The sequence below is a fragment of the Adiantum capillus-veneris genome, chromosome 20, assembly GCF_014529385.1.
Source record: "Adiantum capillus-veneris isolate H3 chromosome 20, ASM1452938v2, whole genome shotgun sequence".
NCBI classification, from domain to species: Eukaryota; Viridiplantae; Streptophyta; class Polypodiopsida; order Polypodiales; family Pteridaceae; genus Adiantum; species Adiantum capillus-veneris.
Window position 1 is genome coordinate 57694819 of NC_140950.1, and position 11270 is coordinate 57706088.

Genomic DNA, 11270 nt, shown 5'->3' on the forward strand with positions numbered 1-11270 from the left:
TGTTGGCATGTCACATGATCACACCCTAGTTCACCCCCAGTTCACCCACCCCTAGTTTACCCTCCCCTAGATCACCCCCAATTCACCCGCCCCTAGTTCACCCCCAGTTCATTGCATGATCCGAAGGCTGAGATTAAATCCGCCTCGCCACCCCAAATTTGGGCCCTAGATTCCCTCTGAGCTAGAGCCGTGCCATATAGTGACGAGGGGAGGGGCCCCTAGCTAGGCAGCCTTGGATCTTCAAGCTCTCCTCCATCAGCCCTCGGCTGGGGAAACTTTCTGTTGCGCTGGCCGTCTACAGATGCTCAGCTTCGAATGGAGCTGACCTCGAGGGTGGTGATGCTGGCGTGGAGAGCAGGCAACACCCTTCAAGTTTTTGGGCTTCCATGCTAGCATGTTTTGCCCTCTTTGTCAATGCGGTTGCCCCCTTGGAAGGTAGGGCCTGTAAGATGCATAAGAAGGGCGTCTCGGGGGCAGGGTGTCGGTCATGTTGATGGTCTTTTGCAAGGGCGGGTTGGTCATCCATTCTGCTCTTTTTTCAATCCGCAGGTTTCATGCTTGGGTGTGGAATTCTTCAGAGGTTTTTCGGGGACGTGTTCCATAGGATCTCTCAATTTTATCTTTGATTTGTGTGGCGGACAGTTAGTGCGGGGTGGCAGTCCGTGTTCGGCTTGCTGGCATCCTCACTTGGTCTCTCTGTGATCTTCCTCAATTGGGTGGCTCCCAATTCAACCGCAGCTCTTGGTCGGGTGGCTCCCATTATATATGAGCCGATGTATTATTAGCTTTGTTATCTTCATGAAGTGATGTCTCTCCCTTGAGGGAATGGTCGAGCAAGGGTGGGAGTCCTTTGGACTACTGTGGCAACCTTAAGGTTTTATGTTGTATTGGTTCTGTGGTCCCCTGGCTCGTTATGAGCATGGCTGCAGTGTAATTTTTTGGTTTTAATACATCAAACACTCACAATTTGTGAGTTTTGCAAAAGAAAAAGAAAAACTTTCTTTTTCATGTGAAAGAACATGCCTTCAATTGCAAGAATGAAGCCCCTTTTTTTTGGAAATGGAAGCATCATTGGTATCTGCTTTTCTTTTTTTGCAAACCAAGGAAAACGAAGAACCCTTTCAAGAAACGCAACTTGGATCCCTTCAATCTCCTCTTTGTTAACCTACTCTCCTCTTTGTTAACCTACTGGCCCACTTTCAGTTTCCATTACATAGAATCTTCCAAGATGCTTAGCATCTTTAATTAGCATCTCCATTCACCTCACAATTTAAAACCAATCATAATGGCTAGGATTTGACCTCAGCATCTCCATTCAACTCATAATTAAAAAACAATCCTAATGGAGTTTCTCAAAAACAAAGGGACATCCCATCGCCAGCTGTACGCTCCTCTGCACCTCTGTTTTGCAACTTGCCCTCGGGTTCGTCCATTGCTACTTCCTGTGAAGCTTCCCCCTCAATGCACCGCATTCCCACGCTCGGCTTGTTCTTCTGCTTCCCACTTCCTAAGCTATCAGATAGAGAGATTCCAGTCTGCTCCCCCTTGTTGATGCACTCGCAGCCTCGAGCACTCCTCCCAACCCCCTAGCCCCTGGGCGCAGCTTCGCCCTCGATGCAGCGCAATTCTATCCTCTTGCACACGAGCCCCTTGTTGATGGACTCGTTGTTGAGCACACGCAGATGCACGCATCATCGACAGAAGACTCGAGAGAGACAGACAGAGAAAACTCAAGATAGGCAGATTTTTTTCCAAAAAAACGGCCACCTGCCGCCAGTCGGAGCCTTATATCTAAGATTTTTTGAACTTTTTTCGTTTTTCACAATTGAACCCATTTTTGAGTGCGCAACCGAAATTCTAGTTTTAGCCCTACGTGCTTCGCCATCGCTGCCTGCACAGCGGCTGCTCAGCCTCATCTCCAGTGAGGCGCAGCCCCCCCCCCCCCCCCCCCCCCGCCCCTGCTTCTGAACAGGACCTCCTCCAGGTCTGCTCCAGGCACGATCGCGCGGCAGCTTCCAACCCCCCTCCTTGCTCGTTTTCTCGGTTCAGAGCTCTCGCGCGCTGGCTCATTCTGGACACTCTCTCCACAAGCCGGCACCGTCATAGCGCTACACACACAGTGTCGCAGCCTGCTCTTGGGGCTGCAGGCATGGCAAAACCACCTGTCTTGCATTGACAGCCGAGAGAGAGAGACTATGGCGGTTCTCCGCCTCGCATCTGCTTGGACTGCCCGAGACAAACTCCTCTGCTGGCTGACAGAGCAACACCAACTTTACAAACATCTCCAGGCTCAGTAAAAGGCCCTTCACAAAATAAAATTTATCTTTGCGTCACTTGTCAGCACTTTCAACTTTCACTTTTGATATGAGAAGGTATCCTCTGAGATACCCTTTAAACAACCCAGACCAAAATTGGCTGCGCCTACTTTGATAGACAATCAGTCTTCTTATGAAAACGTACAAATTTTTTTATCTTTGAAGAATTTTAATCTTACAACTTGGGGTATTTTGGGAATTCTGAAAAATTCCAGGGGCATTTTGGGAATTTATGACAAAATATTAAGGATTTGAGGGAATTAGAGGGGTCTTTTGGTGATTTTCCCTTAAAGAAACACCGTTCTTAAGGGCAAACTTGAAATTCTCTCGATTTTTAGGTCAAAATTTGAAGCTTCTGTCGATAATTGTAACAAAACTTGTGTAAATCTCCCAATCACTCAAAATCTAACCCAACCTCGAGCAACATGCCACTCCTCGTCTCAAGCTGGCTGCTTGTCTTGCGTGCTACGACCTGCCTCGCCTAAATTCAAGCAGCCCCACTCACTAGCAATCGGAAACCAAATCCTGCCTCCCCTTGGCACCGTGTCTCCCTCTGCCTACGTTGTCCGCCCCCTCTTCTATGCTGCGACCAAAACTTGCCATGGCAGAAAGGTATTTTGTGAATTTAATAAATTTGAAGGATATTTTGGGATTTCCACAAATTAGAGTGAGGAGCGGTATTTTGGGAATTTTTCCTAGAAAGAACCACAACGAAAATAACCAATCTAGAGAGCGAAAGAGAAAAATTTAACAAATGTAGAGAGAGAGAGAGAGAGAGAGAGAGAGAGAGAGAGAAGAAGAAGAGAGTTTTAATGTCGCAGGATCTTAAAGATCTAACCAAGCAAACCGAAAGTGGCCAATGTCGTCGACGAGTCCAATCTCGCGCTTCCACAAGAAAATGCGATTCGGGGGGTATTTTGAAAATTTTCACCAATTAGAGGAGTGTTTTAGTCATTTTTGAAGGAAAAACCCAGCCTTTCCTTTTCCCTTTCTCCTAATCTCAAAGGATCTTTCAAGATTCCTAGTAAAAAGACATGGGTACAAACCTCTTGGCTAGGATTTGACCTCAGGATAGCACGTAGAGAGTATAAAGTTGAATCTTAACCACTAGGCTATTTGCCTATGTTGCCCTTAGGGTTCCCTTAGGCACTTAAAAAAACAATAAACCCCACCCCACCCCCAACAACAAACCCCCCCCCCCCCCCCCAAAACCCCAAAAAGCCACCACAAAAACAAAAAAGAAAATTAATTAATGGCATTCTCAAAAAGTCGTTTTTGGCACCTGCCTCTCTAAAACTGTGCAACCAAAAAAAACTTTACTTTTGGTTTTCTTTTAACATAGCCAAACAAAAGTTGAGCATTCTCAAAGAAATGGCTATAACTTTTGCTTCAAACTTGACCATTGGAGTCCTAGTGTTGTTGAAGGCTAGATTTGGGCGTGAGCATAGCCTTGAACATGTGGGTGCCTAAAATAGGGTGCACGATTGAGAATGTCCCTCCATAAATATGAATCAACAACATTGGCATTTGACAATGCGCATTTGTGAAGTAGGAGCTTGCAGAGGCAACCACAACTTGATTCAAAATTTGTGTTGTTGTACAAAAGTTGTCTCTTCACGCCAAGGCATCCCCTTTCAAATAATCATGGGAACAAGGGTTGATATTGAGGACCCTCGATTGGGCACTAATCATTAAAAAATTTGCATTTAATGTGAAATGTTTTGAGCTTTCAATGATGGAAAACCGCAACAACCACCAAGTAGAAGACTAGTAGCCTCTAAAAGAGACTAATTCAACCACCAATACTCTTGAAACAACTTATGTCTATCATGTGTCAGCAACTCAATTTGATACTACTACATCTTGGTTTGGTGCATGGCAATCTTGACCTCCCACCCTTGCTGAAGTTGTTTCAATTGTGGTACTCAATGCTCAAGCATAGATCGTGGTGCTAAATTAAAGCCACACATTGTGTCACATGTAGAGATGAAGGAGGAGATGATCAAGTTGTGCTCTAATACCACTAAGAGACATCTTTTGATGAAATATCCATGACTTGACTAGAACTCCATAAACCAGAAGCAAGATATGACTTGACTAGAACTCCAAAAACCACAAGCAAGATTGCACATTATGCCCCACCCAACTGTTACGGTTATAGCCGGCCCTTGTTCCTATGTACAACCCCCTTTCTTGTGTGCATCTCCTAGCATAGGGATCCCACTTAGTCCCTATTTCCATAGGCTTAGTCTTGGATCTTAGCCCTAGGACAGTTGATTTGACAATAAGTTTGCAAGAAGATCTTGGAAAACATATTCATACTCTTGGAATTCTATGTGAAAGGAGACATGACATCTAGTTTGTGAGTCTTGTGAAATGGAGAATGATGAGAAAGAAGAGAATCTAGCCTGTTGGGTTGATAAATTATGATGAGAGAGAGAGAGAGAGAGACAGAGAGAGACATTCTCAAACATTTGATATGAAACTTGTTGGCAAAGCATGAGGTAATGGTAATAAAGAAAAATTGTTCTGTTGAATTTTCAAATAGAGCTTGAATGTTATCCTAGACATATAAATAAAGAGGCAGGGGCAATCTTTTCCCAGGAATAAACATGTGAGGAATCTCAAATCTCGAGCGAGATTTTCCGAGCAATCCCTAAAACGAGCAAGAGTGGCCAAGGCACACTATACAAAACAAAAACCAAACAAGATTTGTTAGGTGACTTCAATCACAAAAAAAAACTAAAACAAGATTACACCTAATTATAATGATAAACGACCACAAATGTCCTACAGAAAAAAAAACCCTTGAACAAGGATTTGGTAGAATGTTTCCATTGATGGGCTAGAACAATTGGAACCCAAACAATGGCATGTTGATACTCCTCTTCTTACAACTAGTTGCCCTAGGATATTAGAAGCTCATTTCTACCATCATTGATCCTTGTTGGAAATAGTGGCACCATGATTCCAATGGATATAAATCTCATATTCCTACCTCCCTACATGTAGGACCATGAGACTTACACTAAAAGAGTAAGGTTGTTTCCACTTGAATAAATCTCATAAATAAGAAGAGTCTGGGAGCTTGAGCTTCTCTTCACATTTTCTTCTTCTTTTCCTCCTCTCTCTTGCTCTACCTTAAGTTATTGTGGGTTGATGTATGATAACATACTATGCATTTTAAGTTACTCTAGAGAAAATGGTGGAAACTTGAAAATAATCCTATTATTGCAATGAGGCTATTCTTTTGAGAAGATCCACATCATGGTATATATCAAAGTTTGGATCACACCATCATAGGTAGCCTTTCATCGGGGGGGAGTGGGAGTTAGTGGTGTTTCCAAAGGTGGTGGCGACAAGCATGTCAAGGGAGGTGGTAATGGTGGGGGACTATAAAGAGTGCTTTGAGAGAAGAGTACGCAAGGTTGATAAAGCTATGAACACTTTTCTTATGACAACTTTGTCCACATGCTAGTTCTCTTTCACCTACTCATATCAATAGAAACCTAGGTTTAGTGTACTTCCACCTAAATTTTTTGAGATTTATCTTCAAAATTCAAAGTAGAAGGTGAATAAACCTACAAGCTTTACAAAAATTTAGTGTAAAAACCTTCTCTTAAATTTTCCATGTTTATATGAGCACAGCTCAAAGTTCCTAGTCTAGTGAGTTGTCTGTCATGCCTCATCTCAAATTACTCAATCAACGTGTGATGCCTCTATGCTGAATACACTTCTTAGAGACATGGTGTATGATTGTCATTGTACTCCTTTGAAATTCTTTTCCTAATGCAGCTTAGCCCTCCATTTTTGTTTGTACTTTATCTCCTGTTTGGGAGTTGTACGTCCATCAATGCCTCTTAGCAATTCAAATGGATGGTAGTCTAGCATTTCGTATGCATCTGTCCTCTTGCAAGATGGTGTGGCCCAAGCATCGATCCCTAGCACACCATCAGGTAACCCCCTCGAAGGGGTAACTGGGAGATTGGTTGTGCTACAACAAACAACATTGTGCCACATTGAGACAATTGTGCTGGCTAGGAAAGGTAAATCTCAGGGTCCCTAATCATTGAAAATTTTGGTTTTGAAGGAATCATAGGAAACTCACAATAGATGAGGCAAGAAGATATAAACAAAACCCTTTTAAAAATATCTTTGAAAGAGATGCGAACTCTTTCACGTACGGGCAGGGACCAGTGTTCGAAAAAAACTTTGTTCTGAAAACTTGACAAACCTACCTATTAGACTAAATTTGAAGATTTTTACACCATATGACGCTAAATTTCTCTATATTTTGTAGGTTTTCTCACTTTCAAGTTTAAAATTTAGAGATCTTTCTCCTCGCTCTCTCTCAATCTCTAAAAAAGAAAAAGTCTCTAAAAGAGCTCGCGCCAGCATGGACGGGCAGAGGCAACAAAAGGAGACCTCCGGTGAGGCGTGCAACTACTAAATCGCACTTCTCTCTCTCCTTGTCGGCTAGATCTTTAAGGTCTCTTGGGATAGTTTTTTACGAAGTTAAAACTCTCTTCTTCTTCTTCTTCTTTCTCCCTTTAAAAACAACATAAAAGACATAGTAACAATCTGGGCAACAATAACAAATAGTCAAAGAAAGAGATGGGGGAAAATTACAAAATGCAAACTCTTTTAGGCTTGTAATAGTTATGCTTTCAAGAGTAAAGCAAAAAATGTATTTCATTACACAAGCTCAAAGGTCCAATGTTTCTATTTAAGTACTATCGAGTCATAGCTCTTAGCTAAATCTTGCTATGCTGCTCACTTCTTGGACTTCTTGGTGGCCTTAGGGGTAGCTGCAAGGATGCTTCAGTACTCAATACCTGTGCCAAGTGCTATTCCCTCCTGGCATTTTTCGCTCCCTGATAGCTTTTCCCTTAATTCTACGGGCTTCAAACTGATTAGACAGTGTCTTTGAATGAGCCTTCTCAGCTTTAAACTTGTGAATACTCTCCATGAGCACGTGCTTATTTTTGAACATGTTACCCTTGACCTTCATATACATACCATGGTACATATGCTTGTCAATCTTCTTAGCCTCCCAGTACTTTATTAGCAACCGACGAAGCACTCGCATCCGCCTCAACCAGAGAACTTTAGAGGGTAGCGTGGCCTCCCTAGTACCCTGCCTCTTACCATATCCTGAATGACGTCCTTTCCTTTTAGCCTCCAAAGCACGCTTTGCTCTTGCCCGTGAGTGTATCTTGGTCGGTTTTCGAATCACAAAGCCATCTTTGACCAACTTTCTGATATTTTGCCCTAAATTGGCCATATGAGAGATTTCGTTGACCTCATTGGGATCGAGCCAGACACTGATACCCACCTCCGCACAACAAAACCACTAAGAAGCATAGCACTCTTAGCAACTCCATGTGAGCATTCGACCAACCTGGGCCTCCTTTCTCCTTGCACCTCGCATGGAGCAGGCCTCCGAGTAGAGTGCTCCCTCGTAGCTCTTGCTGATGTCACCAACAAGCTAAGTGCAATTTGATAACAAGGCCGATGGTGAAGGTCTAAAATGGCCTCCCTATACACGTGGAACTCAAGGCTAATAAATAGCAAAGCTACACAAAATAAATATAAAAGGCACATCTTATATATCTATATTAAAATGAGAGGGTATGTTGTCATGTGGCAGCAAATACCTGCAAGGGCTACAGCCAGCTCCCGACAGCCATAGAGGTGGAATCGAGTGAGCAACCCGCGTGGAATCCAATGAGCAGTGCTGGGTAGCGATCGCGTCAGGCCGCAGGCAAGAAGACCACTACCTCAACACTCACAAATGGCTTACCACGTGGACATTGGCGCGCAACAGTGGCAAGGTTTCTTAAGGTAATCTTTCGTAAATTACAGGCGCGCACATGGTAGTCAGGAGCGAACCCCCACACATAAAGAGATCAGATGCTTCAAATTCCTCCAACCCCATTGCTACATTAGGATCTCTTCAATTGATTGATGCTCCAACCCATGGCTCGCAAACGGTTAAGCCTTATAAGGAATGCAGCTCACACACCTTTCTCCATGGTGCCTTTTTCTTAGACGTGGCCATTGAATCCTGCCACTACGCTCAAGACGTCCAACAACACTACAAAAAGCGGGCCAACAATCAGATTGCTGCCATGGCCACTATCTGAGCCGCTCAACTCAGTGCCATGGAAGCTATTGGCAGTCGACGGCAAGTGCGTCAAGTTATCCATGGCCGCTTGCCAAGTCTACTGATTGCTAAGCGGGCCCTGGGCCTGTGCGCGCACTAATAAGTGTGTGTGTGTGTGATTAAGCCTGCAGTTCCAACTACGCCCTCAGCCGGCTCTAGATAAATATCGGCCTGGTAGCCAATGTGTAGGTGGGCGAAATCGGCTACGGTCGGTCACGACACTTTTTGAGGGCGCAGCAGAACTCAGTGCGCTATCATGCACCAGCTGCAAGATCTCTGTATGCAGCGTAACAATATCGCATTCTTCCGCATAGGCCGACGTCCTAAGCTCGACCCTGCGTGTGCATGCCGCGTTAACCAGTTTTGGTCAACTGCTGGCAGCCGGTTCGCACTGACTGGCAATCGGCTCGGTTGGCTTTGTCACGATGGCAAGCAAGCCGATACTGGCAGTGCTGCTCAGCCAGGTCAACAACAAGCAACCATGATAGAGAAGTGATCAAGCCCGTAGTTTCACCTACGCCGTTAGCCAGCTCCCTTTCTCTAACAACATTGTGGGCTGTCCTGATTGGGCTGCTCATCACCCTCCTCCAGTGCCCACTCTCACGAAACCCTAATGCAACGAAGGGTACGGTCTTCTTCTTCTTCTCCTCCTCCCTCTCATGAAACAAGCTCACATACCATTTCCTTCTAGGCTTGCCTGTCAATAGCCTCCTCACTTCCGCATCCAATATAGCGATCTCCTCTCTGCACAACTCGCTCCATTCCAACGCTACCTGACCAGCATCCAGTCGGGATGCTATTGGAGCCCACGACCAGTCTAGAGCTACTCCTCCATCGCCACCTCCGGACTTCATCTCTTTCAGCTCATACATTGCAATCATGGGCACTTATACGCCCTTATGCCAATATATCTCCACCACCCACTAGTAACTTTTCTACCGATCAAAGCGGCACTACCTTGAAAGATGAGTGTCCTGCTAAAACTGTTGCAGGTGGTGCACCCATCCACTCCGTCCCCCACTCATCTTCCCTCGCCCTGTAAACATAGAGATTCATGCTAAGGTGGATGCTTAAGAAGAAAAAGTCTCCCGTGGCAAGGAACTGAAGGATGACGTTATCATGCCCAAGGTTGCAGCTCCAGCTATCTTATGCCGAAAGCCCTGCGCAAGCTTCCATTGCCTGGTTGAAGAGTTGCAGACTTGTAATTGCGAGAGAGGTCCTGGGATGAAGGCCTGCAGCTTTAAGAGGTCCCGGCGAATGAAGTTGCCATTGTGGAAGTTCCGACCGCTCCATGCATGTTGATCAATAGTATGGCTCCAGCACCTGCCGGACGCGCAATCCTAGTCCTTTGAAAACATGTGCAGGGCCAATCTGCAAGGTAATGATGACGGCGATGCGACATGCCTCTCTCTCTTAGTGAAAAAGAAACTCTCTGAAAGACCGCGCGCCGGCGCGCGCTCTTTGAGAGAGTTTCTTTTTCACTAAGAGAGAGTTTTTTTGACTGAGAGATAGAGAGATAGATAGATAGATAGAGAGAGAGAGAGAGAGAGAGAGAGTTCTGCACCCAGATCTTCGGTGGTTGATTTTTGTTGCAGGTAGAGTTTCTATCGCCCTTGTCGGCCGGCTTCAACAAGCTTGCGCATCATGGGGTGTATGCACAGTCGCGGGAAGGGTATGTCCTCATCTGCCCTACCATACAAGAGGACTCCCCATAGCTGGCTGAAGATCTCCAATCAAGAGGTTGAGGATCATATTTGCAAGCTTGCGAAGAAGGCTTTAACTCCATCTCAAATTGGTGTTATTTTGAGAGACTCTCATGGAATTGGCCAGGTTAAGAGTGTAACTGGCAGCAAGGTCCTGCGAATTTTGAAAGGGCACGGTTTGGGCCATGAGTCCTTGAAGATTTGTACCATTTGATAAAAAAGGCGGTTGCAGTGAGAAAGCATCTGGAGAGGAATCGCAAGGATAAGGACTCTAAATTTAGATTGATTCTGGTTGAGAGCCGAGTTCATAGGTTGGCTCGCTATGGACATGATGGTAGAAAAGCTTATGATGGTTATAATCCTCAAGTAATTAAGCCTGCGGCTTCAATGCAGCTTATAGCTGCTTGCACTTTTAGCAGAGTGTGTGAGGGGATTACTGGTAAACAGCTCAATGTCGAGGGAAAGACATTGGGGAATATTTCTACTAGTGCAAGTCATGGTCTGATGAGCCTTTGGCTTCAGTCACACTCCTCGTCCCAGCTTTGTTGATAACCTATTTGAAAATCTCATAAGGCAAGCATTTCGGAACAATTTGCAGACAAACAGAAACATCTCTCATGATCGATCCAACGCAGAGTACAGTGTTTGCAAGAGTTGGTTAATGTGACGTAGCTCCAAGGAGATGCAACAACATTGCAGCGAAAGTCAAGTAGTAAGTCATGCAGGTGAAATTAGGAAGCGAGAGCTAATTGGCCATCCGATATTGGAAGAAGCAGGAGGCATGAGTAGCAACTTCCACTATGAGCAGCTTCCACTACTATGATATGATTCTTGCAGCCGCCAATATATCAACTGACTACAAGTAGTAGTACTAGCACCAACATGCAACATTTTAAGAGCATAATAAATCATTGCTTATAAGATATGATGCTAATCACTACACTGCAAAATTGCAAAAAACTCTCTACTAGAAGATCTTCCCACAATCAATCGGCCACAGAGCGTATGATAAGGCCTATGATAGAATTGAATGGGAGTTCATACTTCAAAGTCTATATGATATGGGTTTGGTCAGATTCTTTTTCA

General features: G+C 44.6%; 1 protein-coding gene across 1 annotated transcript; it reads right to left on the reverse strand.

Moving 5' to 3' along the window:
• Positions 1-7143: 7143 nt before the first annotated feature.
• LOC147432565 (uncharacterized) lies at positions 7144-9362 on the reverse strand. Its single transcript, XM_086491606.1, has 4 exons — positions 8996-9362; positions 7973-8095; positions 7717-7891; positions 7144-7639 (listed from the first exon to the last, which is right to left on the reverse strand). The coding sequence occupies exons 1-4, from the start codon at positions 9360-9362 to the stop codon at positions 7144-7146; spliced, it is 1161 nt and encodes a 386-aa protein (XP_086347732.1).
• Positions 9363-11270: the final 1908 nt, after the last annotated feature.

Excerpts from the sequence above, each read along its gene's own strand:
- LOC147432565 (XM_086491606.1), bottom strand. The coding sequence starts at position 9,362 with ATGATTGCAATGTATGAGCTGAAAGAGATGAAGTCCGGAGGTGGCGAT. Across the intron at positions 8,096-8,995 it reads GGAGCTGGCTAACGGCGTAG|GTAGTGGTCTTCTTGCCTGC; the intron begins GTGAAACTACGG and ends GTGAGTGTTGAG. Across the intron at positions 7,892-7,972 it reads GCTGGCTGTAGCCCTTGCAG|CTTTGCTATTTATTAGCCTT; the intron begins GTATTTGCTGCC and ends TATTTTGTGTAG.